Here is a 24,320-nt window from a genome sequence, read left to right on the forward strand (position 1 = left end):
AGTTTAAAATCTAAGTTGAGAAATGATTTATGGTTTTCCATTTCATGTACTTGATTTTAGTATTTTACTTGTTGACCGTTGTGCTTTAACACATGATACAAGACAAATGGCTCACAGCCTCATATTTCAAGTATAAACAAAATCTCTGATATGTTATGTCTGTACATTAATACAGAATAAGGCCTCACAATCGACTCTCCTACCTGGATGGCTTTGTTATGCAGTCAGAGCTTTAACATCTAATGTATACAGTGTTGGACTTCGTGGGATTGTGATGTTGTCAGCAAGATTTTGATAGTAAAATGCACACTGCTGTGCTACAAAGTTCAAAGTGTACATTATTACACAATAATTAATAACATCAGAAGCATTGGTTCCTCACTAAAGACAGAATAAGACAAGTAGAATAAACCACATCTAATAATATCAAATTGTTTATTAGTTAGAAATAAAATCACATCAGAACAAGTAAACCATCTGTCAGAAAGATCTAGAACTAAATTTCAATAAAAAAATGTTTAGGACTTTAACAAAGTACAGAAAACAAAATATTGACAAAAATATGACAAAACAGGATGTGTTTTCATGGCTTTTACTCTGTTCAAGACAAAATTACAAAAGAGTGTCAGTTACAAAATGAGTAGCAACTTTGCATATTCACTTGCATTTTTCTGTTGTAGCAGTAAACCTTTCATTTATCAAGTCTATCAGTGACCAGAAGGTACTGACAAGAACTTTAACAATAAAACCTAGTGACTTGCTGCATGCAGTGGCTAAGTTCTACTGCCCACTACATCTACTGTCCATTTCATCATCTTGTCCATTTTGGGGTTTGATTTATTATACTGTAACTGTATTCTTACTTATCTTAAATCTTTTACTATTAAATATGCACTAACTGCAAACAGCTCACTTACAACTGAAGTAGCAAATGCTGTTAATTAATGTACATATTTACAAATAATAACATAACAGATAAACTGTAAAAGTTTTTTCAAAACTACAAAGTTACGTTCTAGATGCATTAATGCTGAAGAGCAGACAATACAGGAAAGTTACTTCTATAGTAAAACCAATTTCAGCCACTGGAAGTCACACATATCTGGATGGTTACATGGTAGAAAACAGCTGCCAGGACAGTGCATAGTATAATTTGCTAATAAAGCTTTGAATATGGTCAGATGTGCCCCAATATGTACTGAGACAGTAATGCATATCTCAGCAGGTACAAAATGCTAGCACGATAATGCACACAGCAACATAACAATGTGTGTTAAACACCAACTTCGGTGAAGTGTTGTACATCTATGTGAAAATCGAGGGAAGTGTCTGAATGGGAAACCTAGGCAAACAAAGTGGTATTTGTGTCTATCAGAGATTCAGCACGTCTGTGAGTGTACATATAGGACTGAGTGAAGCAAACACTAACAGAATCTGCACCAGGACTTACTTTGTGTGAAAGAAATAGAAATCCAGATTTCATTTTCTGATTTCACAAAAGTTTAAAGTTGCCTATGTTGTACAGTACTTGTGTTTTTGTCAGCCACAAATCTAGTCTAGTGGCTAATGTTCATTAATCGTAATCTGCCCTAGTGTATACATTATAAATGTAAATGTTAGTGCTTGTCATGAATGTGTGCGAAAACAAATGTTTCGAACAAGGACATTCATTTTAGTGAAAGATCAAATAGGAAAAGTGAGGGGTGTATTGAGTTACATTCACTAGCTGCAGTCTTCATATTTTTCGATGAGCTTATAGAAAGCTTTCCAAATTGCTGCATCACTGGTGCAGACTGTCCCTCCACCTCGCTTCATCTCTCCTTCAACACGGTTCATGTCACCAATGCAGGTCCATGGCTTACCACTGTCATTTGCAGATTTAGAAATGCACCATTTAGAGTGGTCGATGTGGTGAGAGAAACTTATAGCTTGTGAAAACTGAAGATATTCAATGCTGTAAACAAAATACTCTATGCTGCAGTTGGAAGGGAGAACGCCTGCTGAGTTAGGCCAGAACTGAACCAAAAGATTGCTTTCCAGGGCTCCAGATAACCAACCAGAATAAAGATCTGTGGAGTAAACATTCACAGTGAGTTTCTTAAGCATATAGAAAACTACTGTTTACAGCTGTTTCACTGTTATACAAATAATTGTGTTAACTGCCTCCTTACATTTCAGTGAAGGACCAACCATCAACAGGCCTACCTTTGCTGGATATTGGCTACGATTTACTTCCCACTAACATAAAAGGGCACTGCATTACAATAAAGTCCTGATATGTCTCCTCCATTAGAAGGAAAAGCACAGCTGTGTAGTAACATTTTATAATTATAGATGCTTTGAGTGCTGCTGCTGTTGTAGGCATCACCTTAAGCATCTTCACCACTGGCTGACTCTGATGTTTAGCCTGACTTTCAGTGTCCGGCACTCTTCCCCCCATGGCCAGGGTGATGTCACCTTACCTCAAACATCTTCATGTACCATGTATATAGGTGGCATTTTCTTGAGAATCTTTAGTTCTTTCTTGCCCCCCAAACACAGCAGAGCCATGCCCACACTGTGGACTACTAGCGAGGAGTTGCCCAAAGAATGCAGTCTATTACATGAAAAATTCAAGCTGTCCTTAGGGAGCCTGGATAAGGACAGCAGAGGGCAAGGGTATAAGTCTGAAAAGTGATAGGGTAAATAGGTTGTCCAAGTCCCTATCATTCCCTTACAGTAGAGGAAATGTGAGAGCGAGTCAAGATTGTAACACTGACAACACTCAAACATCTACAATTATGGTAGGTTGTCGGTTGCCTACACAAATGTATTATGACTTTGATGGATAATTGTTGCAGTCATCATTATAGGGAAATTATGGCATTCAGCTTACTGCTCTAAGAAGGGCTGAAGAATGTCCTTCAGGGCAGCTGAGGCAAATCTAGGTCTTGCCTTGGATATAAAATCCAGTCTGTAGTATTTTTTGTAAGGTGTGAACTAAGACCAGCTGGCAGCCTTTAACACAGACAGACAGCTATTCTGGTTCCCCCCCTTGTACTGTTACTTGATCTGGTGCCCCTGTGAGGGCAACAAAAAAAGGCCTCTTGTACTTGACAACTACAATAAATGTAACAAGTGGCTTGCTACAGTACAGCTAAATACAATACACAGTACAGAATACAATACATAGAGTGCTGAGCACTTCATACCAAACTACAAATGCAGTAGTAAAACTTAAACCATCCTATTACCTCTTAGCCTAGCAACTAATAGACATCACTAGCAAATCAGCAATAGCAACCTATAAAGTAATCCCTTCCCTCCTGCATTAGCACACTTACACAAACCCATTCTTACAAGACTTGCATACCTGTATCACTCCATTAACAACACTTTCCCACCCAACTCAGTGACTCTAACCTAACCACCTTTTTCTGTTTACACCACACTTACCACAACCCTGTCTTCTGTTTTACAATCATCTTTTCTAATCTAATTACTCAGCTGTCTCTCCTGACTACAGGAAGCCCTTACTTCCCAAACTCACAGGAACAAGCTCAATTGCTGTTCTTATTCCTTTCATAGGTTGGTACTAGGCTATCAGCCCTAGGGTCTATACAAGACTAGCCCTAACAATTCCCTAGCTATTTCTTCCCACACTATTTACTTCCCTGGACCCCTGTAGCAGGGCGACTGATGTGATCCCTGGGGTGAATTTCCTTTCTCCCATCCAATCGTCAAGGTTCCTTTTGAAGAGGGCCAAAGAGGCACTCTGCTTGACATGTATGGGCAATCTATTCCAGAGTCTGGGGAGTCTCTGGGTCAGGAACCTATCCCTCCAGCATGTTTTGTTTATTGTGATGACAAGGTTTAGATCCCTGGAGCGTGTGGCTCTGAGGGATTGGGATTACTTTAAGTGTAGCATGTCCAACAGCTCTGGGTTTGACATAGCATTGTATGTTAAGCAGAGATCGCCTCTGAGTAGACGATATGCGACAGAGTACAGCTAGAGTTTTTTATGGCGATCAGCATAGGGCATCTGCTTTAGGCCTGTGATTCTTTTAGTGAGGTATTTCTGCGGCCTTTCCAGTTGCTGCAGATGTCTTGAGAGGTACATACCAAACGGGGCGTTGCATTCTATAATGGGTCTAATGAGGGATGAGTACAGTGGGACAATGACCTCCTTTTTACTGGATGAAAAGCACTTAGTGATGAGGTGTGCCACATAGAAGGATTTCCTGCCTGTTGTGGCGATGTGGTTATCGAAAGTGAGACCACTGTCCACCTGTGTCCCTAAGTCTCTTATCACACTTTCGGTGTTTAGTGTACTGCCACCTATATGGTAATTCACGGATACATGTTTTTTGCCAAAGGGGATTACTATACATTTCTTGGCACTGAGCTTGAGCCCATGGCTCTGGCACCAAGCATCTGTTTCTGTAAGGCTCTTTTGTAGAGTATCCACATAATTTGGGGATTAAATAATGGCTCCCAGTTTGCAGTCATCTGCGAACTTTGGTAGCCAGAGTCCCTTAGTGTTGGCCTGTACTTCAGAGAAGTAGATGCCAAACAAGAGCAGTCCCAGGACTGAACCCTGAGGTACTCCACTTGTCTGGAGCTGGATTTGGAGTCGGCTACTTTTACAGTGTGGGTTCTATCAGTAAGCCAGTTAGCAACCCATTGGGTGACGTAGGGATTAATGCTCAGCTTAGTAAGTTTATCTATGATTCCAGAGTGGGGGATGGTGTCAAAGGCCTTGGCAAGGTCTAGATAGGCTGTGTGGACCACTTCCCACTTATGTTATTCTCTTCTTCTTAATGTACAGCATAATAATACAGAGAATATATAATGGTACTCACATTATTAAAAATGTCGACTTCCCTACTCCTCCTTCGTGAACTCACATTTTACCATATCCCACTGTTTAAACACCATCTGCTACTGCCTAATCACACTCCTCTGAAATACTTCAACACCTGTACAACTCTCAATATATTACCAAACCTCTACATCTGACATTTATCTCTGCAAACTTAAATACTTAAACTGCTCAGTCATACTACCCAAAACTAACCTGAAAGCTAAATCAAAAACTAAGATCGTTCCTGAAAGAGTGATCTTTACATTAAAAGTACATCTTTGTGATGACATTCACCCTTGTCCCAGGCCATCTACATTGATATCAAACACAAACGGCTTATCAAGTAAAAAAACAATCCAAAACTCAAGCAAATACCAACTAACACAATAGGGTGCTCACTGCTCAGCCAAAACTGCAACTCAACAAACCTGGACAGTAAGTGTCAATGTCCACAGTGCCTGCAACAAACTAGCAGAATTTCAAGGTTGGAGAAGCCTATACGCCACACAGTAGATAGACACATCCCTGTTAAAATGCCAGGTTTTTGTGATATACAAAAATGAGACTACAATAAATCATTTCAAATCTCTTCCCACCTTTAATGTGACCTATAACCTGTACAATTCAATTGAAAAATAAATCTGTTAGGGGAACAAATATGAAAAATAAAAAGCATACAATAAGCTGGATGCATAAGTGAGCACAGCCTTAAACTAATAACTTTGCTGAAGTACCTTTGGATTTAATTACAACATTCAGTCTCTTGGGTACACCCCTGCCATCAATTAGAGACTGATTAACAACAAATAACGGTCAGCTGTCCTAGCAGGATTTCCCTGACATTTACTCAGTTACCTGCTACAGCAAAAGCCATGGTTTACAGACAGCTTATAATGCATCAAAGGGATCTCATTGTTGAAAGGTATCAGCCAGGAGAAGGGTACAAAAACATTTCCACACCATTGCATATACTATGGAACACAGCGAAGACGGTCATCAAAAAGGGGAGAAAATATGGGACAACAGTGACATTGCAAAGAACTGGATGTCCCTCCAAATCTGATGAAAAGACAAGACAAAAACTGGTCAGGAAGGCTGCCAGGGGCCTACAGCAACACTGCAGGAGTTGCAGGAATCACTGGCAAGTACTGGTTGTGTACTACATGTGACAACAATCTCCCATATTCTCTACATGTCTGGCCTATGGGGTAGGTTTGGAAGATGGAAGCCTTTTCTCATACAGAACAATATCCAGGCCGGGTTAAAATGTGAAAAATATTACATCAAATCGCCCAAAAGCATGTGGGAAAATGCGTTATGGTCTAATGAGACCAAGGTTGAGCTTTTTGGCCACAATACCAAAAGGTACATTTGGTGCAAAAACAACACTTTGCATCACTAAAAGAACACCATCCCCATGGTGAAGCATGATGCTGGCAGTGTCCAGCCTTGGGGTTGCTATTCATAAGCTGGAACTGGGGCTTTAGCCAAGATGGGGGGAATTATGAACAGTTCCAAATACCAGTTACCTTTGGCCCAAAGCCTTCAGGTGTCTGCTAGAAAGCTGAAAATTAAGAGGACTTTCACCTGTCAACATGATAATGACCCAAATCATGCATCCAACTCAACAAAAGAATGGCTTTACCAGAAGACAAATTTTTTGAAAGGCCCAGCCAGAGCCCAGACCTAAATCCAATAGAAAATCTGTGGGGTGACCTGAAGAGGGCTTTGCACAAGAGATGCCCTCACAATCTGACAGAGTTGTAGGGCTTTAGCAAGGAAGAGTGGGAAAATATTGCCAAGTCAAGATGTGCCATGCTGATAGACTCCTTCACAAGATGACTGAATGCTGTAATTAAATCAAAATGTTACAACTGCCTCATGTACAAAGACAACCCTCTCCTCCTACCACAAAACACTAACATATGCGAGAGATGCAATTATACAGCCAAACTGGAGGCTAAGCTGTCTCCACCCAAGACTGAAACAGACAGTCAAGAGGAGAAGGTTAACACTTGCAAGACACCTCCAGACACACATAGACCTACTAAACCAGCACAAGCAAAAAATAAACATAAATACACAAAATCATACACGGAGGCTCTAAATAAAAACCTGCAAAAGCATCAGAGACCTCCAAAGCAGACACCCAAACAACCTGCCCCTCCCATCATAAACCAGACAATAGATAAAACACAAAATCAGTGTGCCGCACAATCACAGCCCTTAAGGCAAAATAACATACCTAACACACTAGTAATAGGTGACTTTATAGTCAGGCACACTGATGTCCCACTCACTAGGCTGGACAAGCAGGAGGTTACTGTTAGCTGCCTGTCGGAAGCCAGAATCTGCCACATAACACAAGCACTCAGGTCACTCCAGAACAAGTACAAATATGACTCTGTCATTGTTCATGTTGGTGTGAATTACCTGAGATGTACCTCCCTGGACTACATGAAGAGAGACATGGAAGAGCTCACTGATCATGTAGCCCAGGCTGGTATGACCCTGACCCTGAGTAGCATCCTGCCCTCACCAAGAATAATACCTCAGTATAAAGAAAAAATGATCAATTTCAACAATTGGCTAAACTTCTGGTGTCATTCAAAGGGTGTCCAGTGTCCGTCAGCCTGGGATGACATGCTCAACAAGCCGCATTGCTTCGCAAGAGACAGCTTGCACCTGTCACCTCTAGGCTTTCGAATACTGGCTAAGGCCCTTGCTGCCTCCACAGTGCGTTTTTTAGGCAAGGCTCAAAAGTCAAACCCACCTCCGTAAACAGCACAATTAACAAAAAAATGAGGGTTATACTGCTCAACGCCAGGAGTTTAAATCTCAAAATGCACGCGCGCAAAGCACTCCTCAGTTATGGAGAACGTTGACATCTGTGCAGTAAGTGAAACCTGGTTCAAGGCTCCAGACAGCACCCCAGCACTACCGGGCTACAACTCGTACCACATGTTTCGGCTACAGAACACGGACCGAAACACAAAAAGGTATCATCAAGGATACCTACACCTCCATGTTAGTGGCGCAGCATGATACCTCTGAGATCATCCATGTGCAACTAACATCAGGCAAATCTGCAATGCAAATTGTGGCCTGCTACAGATCACTCTCCATGACCCAGGACCACCACTCCACCTTTCTGGAGACACTGGAAAACATGAAGGTCCTACCGAACACCCTGACATTGGGCGATTTCAATTACCCTACCATTAACTGGGAAAACTACCAGAGTACAAACTCCCAGGCCCAGTGCTTCCTGGAATTCATTAACTCAAACGCCCTGGATCAGCTGATAAACTCCCCTACCACAGGTGAAAACATACTGGACCTGGTCATCACAAACATGGGCGACAGGTGTTCCACACCGGAGGTCAACCAGTCACTGGTTAGATCAGACCATAAACTAATCACTCTGGATGTCCACACCCCACCACCACCCCCAACTAAGGAAACCACATTAAAAAACTTTTCTAAATTAAACTTCACCTTAATTAAGACAGAGGCAGTAAGTTTCACAGCCCCCATGCTAAAGGATAATGCTGCCCAAGATGCAGAAACCTTTACAAATGCACTCTATGAGCACCTACAAGGATGCATGGATCGTACCATCCCTAGCAAAACAAAGACTCACTCCTCCAAGAGAAGGAAACCAGTCTGGTGGACCCCTGCCATAAACAGGCTATACAACAAAAGGAGGAAACTAGTTCAGAAAAAAAGCAAATCCCAAGAAGGAAGGACATCCCTGATCAGTATCAGTAAGAAACTAAGGTCCCTCATAAAATCATCCAAGGCTAACTTCGAAAGAAAAATAGCCATGGATTCAAAAGATAACCACAAAGCCTTCTTTAGCTATGTTAAGAATCTAAGTGGCAACTCACAGATATGCACTGAACTAGTGCAAAATAGCACAAAATATACTGAACCTACTGATATTGCCAACATCCTGGCAGATAGATTCAGTGCAAACTTCACCCCCCTCTCACCCCCAAAAGGGCCCACAACAATACTGGAAAAGTGTAGTGTCCCGGAAATCACAGACGCACAGGTGAAAATAGCCCTTTCAAAAGCCAAAAACACAGCGTCAATGGAGCCAGATGGTGTCCCAGGCTGCGTCTTGCACGAACTACAGAATGAACTAACCCCCCACCTAAACACACTGTTTAACCTCAGCCTCTCCACAGGCTACATGCCCATAGAATGGTGCACAGCAACGGTTATTCCACTCCACAAAGGAGGGGCCCCAATGGACCCTGGTAACTATCGCCCCATAAGCCTGACTAGCCTGGTCTGCAAGGCTATGGAGCACATCATTATGGAAAAGACATTGGGAACCTCGAAACACTTGACCCAACCCAGTTCAGCTTTGTTAAGGGCAGATCATGCCTACTAAACCTGGTTGACTTCTTCAACAGTCATCAAGGCCATAGACGAGGGAAAAGTTGTTCACACAGCCTACCTTGACCTCGCCAAGGCGTTCGACACCATTCCCCACTCGGGTATTACAGAAAAACTCACCAGCCTGAACATAAACACCTATGTCACAAGATGGGTTGCCAACTGGCTTACAGACAGAACTCACACGGTAAGAATAGTGGGCTCCAGGTCCGAGACTAAACCAGTCACAAGTGGTATCCTGCAAGGCTCGGTCCTGGGACCCCTACGGTTTGGCATATACTTCTCAGAAGTACAGGCAAACACAGGAGGACTATGGCTAACCAAGTTCGCAGATGACTGCAAACTGGGAGCCATAACTGACACTCTGTCTGATACGCACATCCTCCAAAACGGCCTTACTGAGACAAAGTCATGGCCTCAAGCTAAATGCCAAAAAATGCATAGTCATCCCGTTTGGGAAAAACAAAAGACCCAGGAATTATCACATAGGTGGCAGCCCCCTTAATACAGAAGAGGTAATAAGAGATCTGGGGACCCAGTTAGATAGTAATCTCTCCCTTGACAATCATACTGCCACAGTAGCTAGGAAATCCTTCTATGTGGCCCATCTAATTACTAAAGGGTTCACATCTAGAAATACAGAGGTTATAGTGCCCCTCTATGCATCACTCATCAGACCCATCATAGCGTACAATACCCGATTTGGGATGTACCTCACAAGACACTTCCAACAGCTGGAGAGACCATAAAAGTACCTCTCCAAGAGGATTACTGGCCTCAAACATATGTCCTATGCAGCCCAAATGAAAAAACTATGGCTGTACTTACTGGCATATCCCTTACTCAGAGGTGATCTCTGCCTGACTTACAAAGCCATGTCCAACTCAGAATTGATGGACATGCTCCACCTAAAGAAATCCAAGTCACTGCGAGACACGTGCTCTAGTGGGCTAAACCTCGCCACAACAATAAATAGAACATGCTGGAGGGATAGATTCCTGTCATAGAGACTCCCCATGCTTTGGAACAAAATTCCAAACTACATTAGGCAGAGCCCCTCACTAACACTCTTCAAGAGAAACCTTGAAGAGTGGATGGGTAACAGAAAATACACCCCTGGGATCACTTTATTGGCTCCGCTTGACAGAGGATCAGTTAATCAATGGGGCGGCGAAAGCTGACACACTCTGGCTAGGTTTATAAATGCCCTCAGGCAGACAGCCTAGTACCTACCTATGAACCTAAAAGGTGCTTCAACAAAGTATTAATTTAAGGGTGTGCACACTTAGGCAACCAGCTTAATGTACAAATTTCATTTTCTATATTTTATCCCTAAGAGATTTGTTTGTTTTTCAAATTTGATTGCACAGGTTACAGGTCACACTGTAGGTGGGAAAGGCTTTGAAATGATTTATTGTGGTCTCATTTTATATATCACAAAACCCTGGCATGTTAACAGGGGTGTGTGTACACTTTACTATGATGTCCTTCCTAGCATATATGCATGATTAGTTTAATGTAGTTTAGAATCATGTTTTTGCCTGGTATTTTTTACCTCCTTTCTTTGCCTTTGTAAATAATTTCTCTGTGTTTGTTTCTATGTGGAGCTTTTCTCCCCGGGCCTCTGCTGAAAATGGAAATGTATCCAGTTGGACTAGCCCGGTAAACAAATGTAAAATAAAATAAAAATAAAATAAATATCAATTGTATATTAACAGTCACTGAAACTTGGTCAAAGACAAACATTAAAGATGAAGATATTCTTCTGCCAGGGTATAATATAACCAGAACTTATAGAATAAAGAAAGACAGTTGTGGTATTGCAATTATCTGTTCCAGTTCCCTGGAGGTTAGACTCACCCACATACTATCCCACAATTTAGCAAAGTTGAGCTCCTCATCACATTCCTCAAATTAACAAATAAAGCCTACACAATTGTTTTGTACATCCCTCCTGGAAAAATAAGAAGAGATCTTATCGTGGATCAACTACCACCCCAATGAATCTATTATTCTAGGTGATCTAAATTTAGATTGGCACCTTTTACTACCAAATTCCCCAAAAAACAAAACAAAAAAAAAAAAAACTATAAACCTCTATGGATTTACTCAACTCATTAACACCCCAACAATAACGACAAAGTAAGTAATAAAACTTCTTTATTAGACTGGATACCAACTTCCACTCCTCCCAATCCCCCACCTCAGGGACCCTTCATAGGCACATAGGCAAGGACTAGGCTAGATGCCCTTGTGGGCCATTCCCTCGAGATGACAAACTCTGTACCTTGAGTTTGCAAGGTAAACTCCTTAACCAAAGAGACCATTGTCCAACAACTGCTAACAGACTAAACCCCTACAAAACTAATCATCATATAACAAAATGGTATGCAACTTATCAAGGTTTAATCTAAAAACCTTTACATCTACATTACTAGTAGCAAAAGCACCAGAGGAGGAAGGCAACTAAATCCTTGCTGGTAAGAAGTATTTTATTACCACAAAACGACTGGAACACAAACGAAAATCCAAAACACTCCGAGGCACAAACGCTATGTCTCCACACCTGCGTTTTCGTTTCAGACACTTCTTCAGATGCAATACAATTCATCCATTTTACCCTCCCATATAAATACATTCTATTAATATCAATTAACTAATTAATGCAGCACATTTGTAATTCATCATCTAATTACAGTTTACTAACTCATGCTTACAAGAAACCTTTAAAAACTTTTTTAAAAACTCATGAATTTGAAAACTGAACCAACACATTACTTAAATAACAAACAAGAAAACTCCATTCATTTACAAAATACATATAACACTATAAATCATTCATACATATAAAAAATAATATATAAACTAAAATATATAAAAATATCTGCCTGTATCTTATCCATTTTGTTAGTCCACATACTCCCTCTAGTGTTCAAATAGGGATGTTACACGGAATCCAAAAATACTTATAAACTATTAGGGTTATAGCTTCCTATCTTATTCTATGAAACATAGAACTTAGTTAATAAATAAATATTGCCACACAGTTATAGGGTTAAATTCCTTACATCCAAGGGGGGAAAAAAATCAAAAAAGGGTGCAAAAATACAAAGCACTTTAAAAAATAACCTTTTAATTTTGAGAATAAGAATATCCCTCAAAGCTTGGCAGCCCTCAATTTCAACACAGGCAATAAGGATACAATATTATTAAGGCCTGGTTTGGTATACGATTCCAACTGTAGCTACCATAGCAGTTCTTTATATTCAATCGTATCCTCCCATGGCCCCCCTCGTATATCTTTCTTAACCACTTCCAGTACAAAAAAGTGGAATTCTGCATCCAAACATTTTATTTTATGTCTGGCCAAAGCATTATTGGGGCACCCATTTTTTAAAACCTTTACATCTACATTACAAAGTTATAACTGGTCCATTCTGCAAACACTCCCCACTTGATGCCATTGCAAAATTCAGTATTGCGTTTCTCAGCATACTTAATGAAAAGGCTCCTATTAAAAGACGAAGAGTAAAAGTCAAATCTGCCCCATGGCTAAATAATTCAACCAAAATCTCATGCACACTAGGGACAAGGCATGGAAAACATGGTCTCAACACAAAACACAGCAAAACCTCCAGGCTTACAAATACTTCTGCAACATTATCAAAACAAACATTGGAGCCGACAAAAGTATTACACCTCACTCCAGGATACCCATCAAAATAATCCAAAGATTTTCTGGCCATCTATTAAGAATATGTCATTCCCTGGAAAGAAAGACCAGCCCAATCTATCATTTAATAGTACCCCCATCAAAGACTGCATCAAAATTTAACTTGTATTTCACTGACACTATAACCAAGCTAGTTCACTAACTCAACTACCTGTCAAAAAGCAAACAACCACTTTGCCACCCTCACGCTACAAGCTATGTCATCATATTCTATAAAAAAAAAACCTAAAAAAACTAAAACCCATTACACTTGCTCAAGCCAACCCTCCCACAAAGTATTTCAAAATGGCATCAAACAGCATAGCCTACCCTGTATCCATATTAATAAATATATCTATCCGTGAGTCCTAAGCCCCATCCCTTTGGAAAAAAATCAAAGTTTCTTCCACTATATAACATGAAACTCCATTGATTTATCAAATTTTAGTCCATCTGCAATACTGCTTTGTTTATTCAAAATCCTAGGAAAAATGTGTACACAGACAAAGCCTACCTTGACCATCATCTGCTTACATTTACTCAGCACAGCTTTCATTCATGGCACAGTACTATTACTGTCCTTCTCAACTTTCTCAATCCATTAACCAAGCAAGAAACAATGGCATCCTGGTTTATGCTTTATTTCTCAACTTATCAAATGTCTCTGGTACTCAGACTATATCGTCTCTCGATCTCGTCCCTGGAATGATTCAACAATTACCTATTGGACTGACAGGAATTTGTCAGATGGCAAAGTGTCCTTTCAGCTTTCTTATCATTCTCCACCTGGGTCCCACAAGGATCTATTCTGGGTCTCCTGCTTTTTAATATTTTCATTAACAACCTCCATATCACATCCAAATACACCTCCTTAATCCAGTATGCTGATGACTTAACCCTCATACGTTCTGTCAAAACTTTGTCCCATCTTCAACATAAGCAATCTTGTATCTCCATTCAGTCTTGTCTTAATAACTCTGAGCTCCTACAAAATAAAAGAAAACAAATCTAATAATATTCCTTCCCAAAATGATACAAACTGAATAAGGCTGTCTTCACTGTTCCTTACTTAAATAACATTAAAATATAGAAATTGTATCGCACGTAAAACTCTTAGGGAACATTATAAATGACAACTTGTTATTCAACTGGCATATACAAAAGGCCATCAGAAAGGTCTACCAGAAAACTAAAGAATTAAACAGTCCCTCACCTTGCCTTGGACTTTCCTCTAAACTTCCCTACTGTATGGCTCACCAATCTTGACAAATCTACCAGCTAGATTTGTATCTAAAGTCGAACAATGCTAAAATAAGATAGCGAGGTTTGCCAAAAGTTTGTCTCTTAGGCCACATCACTGTATTGTCCTAAAATAACTAAACTATGTTCTATTTTTGTTTTTGTTTATATTAATGTATAATGTTCACATTTTATAAGTTTGTTAACGTTAACCTTCTCTAAATGTTTATTAATGTGGAGATTTTTCCTTGGGCCTCCACTGTAAAAGGACAGCTTGTCCAGTTGCACTTTCCCAGCAAACAAATGTAAAATAAAATAAAATAAAAATGGCTTTAATTGCCTCATTACCTCACCTACTCTCAGCTATGCTCCACAGTAAGGTACACAATCCACAAAAATGCCTAACTCTAGCAGGAATCATTCAGTACTATGCCCAATCAAGACAATTACATTCACAAGACAAGCTTCTGAACATTCACAAGTCCAGTAATCCAGCAGGAGATTCCCTATACTCAAATCACCTCAGTAAAACATGGAATTCCATCCCACTTTCACTGAGATTAACTAATAACTTCCTCACCTTCAAATCTGATTTTACGAAATGCCTATTAGATTGTTGGTTTTGCTCTTGCTCAATCCCTGGGTAACCTCTCCTAACTTAAATGTAATTTATGACTGACACCTGTTAACTAAACTGGCATAAACATGTTCAACTCGTATGACTCGGCTGATCTACCTGTAAAATTTGTAAATATCCTTACCCCATCTCTAACATCTCTGTACAAGGCTACTTTTCTCACTAATTTAACAATCTTTGTCTCACACCAGTCACAAGTATTACCTTAGCACAGTTGCTTAATCTAAAAAAAATGTCCCTACCCTGTCACTCATCTTCTGTTTCTTTCTATCCTTAATTTCATCTCTCTCTTTGACACTCAGCCTCTCCTCAGTTCACCTCTATCAGCAGCAGAAAATAACACAATTATAGTACTATCTAGTTCAGTGACACTTTTCCATGGTTAGCACAATATGAAATAACTACTAAATCTTCCATTTCCTCTCTGCCGTACAATCCTATATGCTCATAAACCTCCCTAACTACATATAACAACAACCTACTAATACTTTTAACTTTCTGTTTAATTTCTTTCTACCTGAACAATTCTTGACATGTCTGTCAATCACTATAATTCTTGTATGTTATTTTTACATTTACAGTCTGTAAATATGCAATGCCTTGATTCCATTCAATTGTTGCACATGTACAACCATTGTAATTGTGCATTTAATGTCATTCATTATGGACTCATGTCATATTTGTAGTCTTTGTGAAGCTTTTCTCCCAGTCTTCCACTAAAAAATTTTTTTTTTCTGTCTAGTCAGATTTTCATGGTAAACAAATGCTAATAAATAAATAAAATGCGCCCATAGCAGCCGCCCCCTTTACCGTACCTTAGCTGTGCCTCTGGCTTCTAAGCTGGCCTGGGCACTAACCCATAACCTCTTTGAGGAAGGCAGAGGGAGCTGCTGTACCCCTTGTGAAATGGTTTCTGACTCTTTCCAGCAAGGCCCTGCCATGAGTGTTTTAACAAAAATTCATGCAATCTGCTAGCTGTTTAAAAATATTTTATCACTGTTAACCTTGTATGTTTTTATTTTTTTACCAAGGAGACAGTCAGTCAGTATGATTTTTCAAAGTATTTACTTCTATCCACATAATACCTCAGCTATCAGTTTTGGGAACAGGGTCCACATAATACCTCAGCTATCAGTTTTGGGAACAGGGAAGACACCTGGAGGATTGATTGCTTGACTCATTGTTACTTCAGTAATACCCTTTGGCATAAATGAGAGTATAATATGCAGGGTCACCCTGTCTTTATGTTACTGCAAGAACGACACCTTGCACATGATGGCTGGCATGAAGTTCCAAGACCCTCCGAGCAGAGGCAACAGCAATAAGGAACGCAGTTTTCCAAATCAGAAATTACTGAGGCACTCCTGCAGCAATTGGAGGTAAGGAATGCTTTTCTTGAACAAATCCTAAGTCATGGTCACTTTTCTCTTAGAAGGTCCCACATGGAGAACACTCTTCTGGAGTTGTTTGACAGGGGTGTGGGGTCTAGCTGTCAGTAAAATCTACTGACAGATAGGAAGAAATAGCTGCAAAATGCATCACCTCCCCTAATAATATCCTAATGGAGGCTGTGTCACAAAACAACCAACGGGGGATAACCGATGATGATCTCAAATCTGATCTACAGATACAATGACAACAAATGGGGACTATGTACATTGCCAAATATTACCTCACTGATAACACCAAGAAAACCTGACTGCAGGCTACATAAAAAAATGGAAGAAACCCTGAGAAAACTTTGCCCAGTCTTGGGAGGAAGTCTGGCTGCAGCCAGGGGGAATGACCCACCAAGATGCACCTGTTTAGCCATGGCAGTAATCTTGGCCTCAATTGCAATGGTCTTGAGTGAACAGGCATTCACAGAGATTGTGAACCTGAAAGATGTCAACAGTCCCACAGTTGGTCTTTCATCTGGTCACAAAAAGAAAAACTTAAGAAAACAGCCTTTGCCACCACAGAAGACTAGTAATTTGACTTGCGCACAAGCTGGCAACTCTGTTGTGGCCATTTGTAGTAACTCAGACTACTCATACGCTGGATCCCTCTGTTATAGCACTTACGCCCACTATGGACCAGAGGGTTAGCCATGTCCTCTGTGGCTGTCAGGGTCCTCCTCAGTTAGCACTGGAGAGACACCTTTATCAGTCCTGGGAGAGGGAAGAAGGAAGTTTTCCCTGCTGTGTCAGAATTCTATGCCCATCCCTGGGGAAGCTGCGGCTGCCATTAGTAACACAGCTGGCCCCATTTTCCCTGTCAAAAATAAACTGGAAACCAAACATATATCTACTCCTCCTCCTCAACTATCTTTCGATAGGAGTAATTTACTGGGTCTGGCTAAAAGCTTAATTCAGGCTATCGGTTATTCTTGTGAAGTAGTTAAAAAAAAAGAGGGATTCCTCTTTTCCTGAACAGATTCAAGCTTCTGTCTCTGAGTAGGAAAGATGCATAGAAGGATACATTTTTTCCTCAGATTTCAGATTCAGACTTAGAGGAGAGTTCAGTTTCTGATTCTCCCTGTGTGTGTGTGTGTGTGTGTGGGGGGTTCTCTGGCTCTAAAGCTACTGCTAGAATGTGCCAGTGTTTTCAATGGGAGAACACTTAGGTTTCTTAGGCCCTCAGAAAACACTACGAGTTGTTACAGAAGGATTTTCCAGAACCTACAACCATTCCTCCTGTTGTGTCTGCTTTAAATGATGTGTATGTCACTGCCTGCAATTTTTTTGATAACGAGCCACGTACCCCTAAAAAAGACAGATAGGATGCACTATTCCCAAACCTGACCCAGCAGCTATAGCTTTAGTTGATACCTCTGCTGCTAAGCGTTTAGTTAATTCCAATCCTACTCATTCTGACAAGGATGGGGAAATTATTGATAGATATGGGAACAAAGAGTTATTTCTGCAGCTTTGAATTTCCACCTGTTCTTCATCACACACTGTCCCAAAGAGTAATAGAACCAGTCCCACCTTTCCAGGTGGGGAAGGGTTTTTATTCAAAGATGTTCCTAGTGCCAAAGAAAGAACATTCTTGGAGACCAGCTCTGGATCTTTCTTTCCTAAACCAGTTTGTGATAGTGCCCAAATTGCAAATTATGTCACTTCACAACCTGTTACCTCTTCTTTCGCTTTAAAGTTTCTCTGCAACACTAGACTTAAAAGGTGCTTATCATCACATCCCTATTCATCTACACTTCAGACATTTCTTAAGGTTTTGTGTGTCTGGATCACACTACAGCAAGTGTATTTACAAAGTTTCTAGCTTCAGTTATAGCTCACTCAGACTACAAAGTATCCACATTTTTCCATATCTAGATGACCTCCTTATCTTTGCAGAGTCCTTTTCAAAGTGTCAAGAATCTCTCTCTCTTGGGTGAGAGAACTCATACATAAGTTGGGATTCCAAGAGAATATTCAAGAGGATTGTGTTCCTATGATGTCAGTTAGACATCTCAGTTCAAGGAGTTTTTCTGCCACAGGAAAAAAACAGATCTTTATCTACATCTGTTTCTAAGGTTTTCCACTCAAACTTCAGTCACTGCGAGGCACTACCACAGCATTCTTGGTCTCATGGTATCTAAGATTGACATGATATCCCTGCACGTCTCCACATGAGAATGATACAGTTGTATCTGAAATCCTTTTGGTCCAATCAACACCCTTTATCTTTTCAAATCTCATTACCTGGATTTGTCAGAAGAGAAATCTTTTGGTACAAACAACAGATATCCTTAAATCCAGGTCTCCCCCTCTACCTCCCTACTCCAAAGGAGTCAGTCAACACAGATGCTTTGGATTCTGCTTTTGGAACAGTTTCAGGAGAGATGAAAGTGCAGAGGGTGTTGAACACCAAAAACAGATGCAAGAACATAAATATCAAAGAGATGCTTGCTCTAATCATTGATCTCAACTCACTGAAACATCTTTGATCCCCCCCGGACCTCTTCAAATGGTTACAGACTATACCACAGTTATGTAGCACATCAACAAGTAAGGGGGAACCAGGTCATACCCCTTTTCAGATTATCCATGGATATAGCTTCACATACAGTGCCACTCTACAGATATCCTACATTTTGTCAGCGCAAAACTGTGTGGCAGACAAGCTGAGCAGGACAAGAGTAGACCCTCATGAACGGAAACTAGATCAGGGGTCTTTCAAGATTTGATCCATCTGTGGGGGGTCCTGAAGTAGACCTCTTTGCCTCCTCTCTGAGCAATCAACTAGCTAGATTCTGTTCCAGAACTCCATGCAAGAAGGCCTGAAAGACAGATGCCTCTTCTTTTCCTTGGACATAAATGTTCCCATATGCTTTTCCACCCTTTCCATTAACATCCAGGGTATTTCTGAAGACTCAGAAAGAATCCTCCAAGATCACTGTAATGACTCCCTTCTGGCCCGGGCAACTGTGGTTCTCACTTATTTTGGAAAGTACCAGGGGCAATTACCACAATCTTCCAAACAGAATGGATCTACTTACACAAGAGTAGGGGTTTTTGGTACACCTCGACATCAATCAACTTCAACTGACTGCCTGGATTATAGGTTCTTAATTCCTTTTTAGGCCCCTGTTTACTGAGGATGTGCAGCAGGTACTAATGGAGGCAAGACAGTCTGCTACTAGAAAATAAAGAAGTTATGTACTTACCATAACGTCCCATCTGTGTTGTCCATTTTCATCCTTCCTCAACTGATGGGTTTGGATCCGATCCCTTGGATCTGACTCATCCCTTGCTAAAGCTCGTGGCAACCAAAAAACTCTCGAGCTTCTCCCTTACCCACAATGCACCAACCCTAAGTTACCTCAGATCTTGTTTGCTGACTTTTACCAGAAAGGAAACGTTTAATATGCATGACTATACAGTGATTATAAAAAGTGTGCATACCCCTGTTAAAATGACAGGTTTTTGTGATATAAAAAAATGATACCACAATAAATCATTTCAAAATGTTTCCCACCTTAATGTGATCTATAACCCGTACAATTCAATTGAAAAACAAAAAAAATCTATTAGGGGAAAAATATAAAAAATATAAAGCGTACAATAAGCAGGTTGCATAAGTGTGCACACCCTTAAACTAATACTTTGTTGAAGCACCTTTTGATTTATACAACATTCAGTCTTCTTGGGTACACACATCCCATCAATTAAAGAGACTCTCATTAACCCCAAATAAATTTCAGCTGTCTTAGTAGGATTTTCCTAACATTTACTCAGTTGCCTGCTACAGCAGAAAACATGGTTCGCAGAGAGCATACAAAGCATCAAAGGGATCTCCTCATTGTTGAAATATATCAGTCAAGAGAAAGGGACAAAAACAGTTCCACAGCATTGAATTATACCATGGAACACAGTGAAGACAGTCATCCAAAAGTGAAGAAAATATAGGCCATCAGTGACTTTGCAAAGAATTGAACGTTCCTCCAAAATTTATGAAAAGACGAAAACTGATCAGGGAGGATGACAAGAGACCTCCAGCAATACTGAAGGAGCTGCAGGAATTTCTGGCAAGTACTGGTTGTGTACTACATCTGACAATAATCTTTCATATGTCTGGACTATGGGGTAGGGTTGCAAGACAGAAGCCTTTTCTTACACAGAAAAACATCCAGGCCCGACTAAAATTTGCAGAACAATACATCAAGTCTCCCAAAAGTATGTAGGAAAATGTGTTATGGCCTGATGAGACCATGTTGAACTTTTTGGCCATAATTCCAAAAGGTGTTTGGCACAAAAACAATATGCATCATCAAAAGAACACCATCCATACGGTGAAGCATGGTGGTCGCAGTATCATGCTTTGGGGGGTTTCTTCAGCTGGAACTGGGACTTTTGTCAAGGTGACGGGAATTATGAACAGTTCCAAATACCACCTTAAAGAAGATGTGGGAGCCACACAATTGTTTGAACCTTTCGCAGAGAATACTGACTGAAGTTGAGATTAATGTACTAAATATGGGTTTGTCATTTATCCCTGCAGAAGCAGCTGATCTATCCAGCTCTATTGTTGATCTAAAATGGTTAGGAATGTCATTCTTAAATTAACTTATACAAAGGAAGCATAAGTGGGGAATAGCAGTTTTAAAAGACTAAGTAACTTCGTATCTATTAATCATCCTATTCTTGAAGCCTTTTGTAGAATTTGTGAAAATGATTTGCATAAGCTTTTTGATGGTAAACCAACTGGCAAGAGGTTTTTAAACTTAAGTAGGAGTGAGGAGGACGCACTTGACTCATTACAGAAGGATACTTCCATAGTAGCACGCCCAGCGGACAAGGGCAGTACAACTGTAGTCATGGATAGGAGCTTCTATTATGGTTCAATTAATAATATGTTGTTGGATGAAGTAGTTTATGAGAAGGTTGACCTCAAATTTATACAAGGTCTGATAAGGGAGATGCGGTATATGGTAAATGACTATTTATTGAGCTACTCCATCTCGTTGGTGTTTACACAGTATCTTACAGTTGAGTATCCGGTCATACCCTCATTCCAGGGTTTACCTAAAGTGCACAAGAACTCTAGTGTCCCCCCTTTTAGACCTATTGTGGCTGGGAAGTTCTGGGTGACTGAGCCCTTCTCTATTTTTGTTGAAAGGCACGTTAGACCTATTTCGGATAAATCAATGACTATATTGAGAGATACTAAACATTTTTACAGGATTTGTTTTTGTTTATGAACTTTAACAAATCTAGTGACTATATATTAGTCACTTTAGATGTGGTGCCCTTATTTACAACTATTCCCAATATACAGGGAATAGAGTATATGCATAGATATTTGAGGGATCAGAGTGAGCATGAACATAGGCTGATAGATTTGATCTGTGAATTTATGGATGTGGTGGGTTATGACAGTCTGAGGAAGCCAATGTGTATTTGGTGAAAGCGCTTACTGACTTTTACGTATTTTATTAAAAACGTTGATCTATTTGCATGTTGGATGAGTTTATGAGTACCGTGCAGCCTGCTGCTGCTATTGTTTGTACTATTTTACTTGGACTTGTGTGCAGACAGCCGGTTTACTTGTTGGGTGATTGTGTTTGCTTAGTTCCAAATACCAGTCACTTTTGGCCCAAAACCATCAGGCATCTGCTAGAAAGCTGAAGATTAAGATGAATTTCACCTTTCAAAATGACAATGACCCCAAGCATACATCCAAATCAACAAAAGAATGGCTCCACCAGAAGAAAAATTAAAGTTTTGGAATTGCCCAGGCAGAGCCCAGACCTAACTCCAATAGAAAACCTGTGGGGTGACCTAAAGAGGGCAATGCACAAGAGATGCCCTCACAATCTGACAGATTTGAAGCATTTTTGCAAGGAAGAGTGGGCAAATATTGCCAAGTCAGTATGTGCCATGCTGATATATTCCTACCAAGAAGAATGAATGCTGTAATTAAATGAAAAGGTGCTTCAACAAAGTATTAGTTTAAGGGTGTGCACACTTATGCAACTAGCTTATTGTACATTTTTTATTTTTTATATTTCTCCGCTAACAGATATGTTTTTCAATTGAATTGTACAGGTTATAGGTCACATTAAAGGTAGGAAAAGTTTTGAAATGATTTATTGTGGTCTCATTTTTTTATATCACAAAAACCTGGCATTTTAACAGGGGTGCGTAAACTTTTTGTATCCACTGTAGGAGATGTAAAATTGCATATGCTGAATACAGAAAGAAACTATATCTGGAGCTCAATATGAAGGGCAATGATGTCCCTCTAACAGCTCATTCTTCCAGAAATTTGTGAATAGAAAGGATAGTGGCTGGTGGGTGGGGATTTGAGGAGGAATGAAAATGGACAACACAGATGGATTGTTATGGTACTTCTTTATCTGATGTTGTTACTTTTCATTCTATCCTCAACTAATGGGACAGTGTCCCCAGCTACTTATAATCCCTGTGGACTCTAAGGAAAGCTATTCATGAGCACAGTTGAACCAAATGATGCTCTACCCCTGGAGACCAGATCCAATCTGTAATGAGTAATAGAAGTCTTGGGAGTAGCCCAAGTTGCAGCTGCACGTGTCATCCATGGATGCTCTGGAAAGAAAAACTAAAGTTGCCATGGACCTAGTTGAATGAGCTCGTACCTGTTGTGGTAAGGTAATAGTATTGCTACAGACAAATGAAATACTATCAGTTAGCCATTTGGCTAAAGTTACCTTTGAAACTGGTTTGTCCAGTTTCAATTCTGCAAAGGAAACAAACAACTGGTCTGTTTTCCTGAAGTCTTTCATTCTATGAAGGTAAAAACAATTGTCTGTGAACATCCAAAATATGTAACTTCATCTTTGTTTGCAAATTTAGGAAAGAATACTGGAAAATTAATGGACCGATTGAAATTAGATTCTGACACCACCTTGGGAAGGAAGGAGGCATTAGTTCGTAGCGTCACTCCATCCATGTGAAAGATCAAGTATGGAGGTTTTGAAGACAAGGACTGAATCTCTGAAATTCATCTAGCAGAGGTAATAGCTACTAGAAAAACAGTTATCCAAGTGAGATACTTAAGGTCACATTTAGCTGCTGGTTCAAAGGGGTGACGTATTAGAGCTTGCAGTAATAGTTTGTGATCCCAGAGGGGAGTAGGGTTCTTAAATGCAAGTACCTAGTACAAGTAGAGCACCTAGCAAGAAAGCTCTGCACAATTTGTGAAAGGTTACTGAAGAACAAATCCAGTGTGAAAATTTGATATTGCTGCTAAATTAACTTTAATGATTGAGGAACAAGCCCCTTCTTTAAAAAGTAAGGCTAAAAGCATGAGTAGGTTATGTTTCAGAGCTGAAAATGACTCAGCATGATTTTGTTGTGGCCAGTAAACAAATATTTTCCATTTACTTGTATAGAGTTTATGTGTTGAAGGTTTATGGAAAGATAAAAGTATATGGCGGACAGGTGATGAGAGTATAGGTTGTCTGTCTATTAATGGAACTGAAGAAGCCAGGCCCGTCAGCCTGAGGTTTGATATGTCTGGATGGTTCATGCCTGGTGGTTGAGGCAGGAGGTCCAGAGTCAGATCCAGAAACTAAGGTTGGTGAAGTACGTGAGGCCAAAGGAAGGGGAACCAAATTTGTTGAGGCTGGTAAGGTGCAATGAGGAAGACTTTGCTCTTCAACATAGTAGCTTTCTGTAGGAATTTCAGAATTAATGGGATTGGTGGGTAGGCATAAAGTAGACCAGAGGGCCAATCGTGAAATAGAGCATCCTTTGGTGATTCCCCCTGTGGGATGATTAGGGCAAAGTAGCTGCTGCATTTGTTGTTATGGGGAGAAGCAAAAAGATTGCAGCAAGGCTGGCCCCATCAATAAAAAAACATTTCTGTCATGTTCTTGTTGAGAGACCACTCATGAGATAGAAGACTGCATCTGCTCAGTTTGTCTGCTATCACACTGGGCTTTCCCGGAATGTGCATTGCTGTGAGAAAGCAGTTGGATGAGATCGCCCACTGCCACACTCTGAGCACTTCTTGAAACA

At 40.2% G+C, this 24,320-nt stretch overlaps 1 protein-coding gene across 1 annotated transcript in view; it reads right to left on the bottom strand.

Moving 5' to 3' along the window:
- Positions 1 to 421: 421 nt before the first annotated feature.
- The window catches only part of DNASE2 (deoxyribonuclease 2, lysosomal), a 331,195-nt gene continuing 307,296 nt past the window's right edge, over positions 422 to 24,320 (bottom strand). The window contains exon 7 of the mRNA XM_044084650.1: positions 422 to 2,069. Coding sequence (XP_043940585.1) covers positions 1,723 to 2,069 — 347 coding nt within the window. The 3' untranslated portion in view covers positions 422 to 1,722. The remainder of the gene's footprint in view (positions 2,070 to 24,320) is intronic.

Source organism: Protopterus annectens, chromosome 9.part0 (assembly GCF_019279795.1).
Source record: "Protopterus annectens isolate FY-2018-M chromosome 9.part0, PAN1.0, whole genome shotgun sequence".
Taxonomy (NCBI): domain Eukaryota; kingdom Metazoa; phylum Chordata; order Ceratodontiformes; family Protopteridae; genus Protopterus; species Protopterus annectens.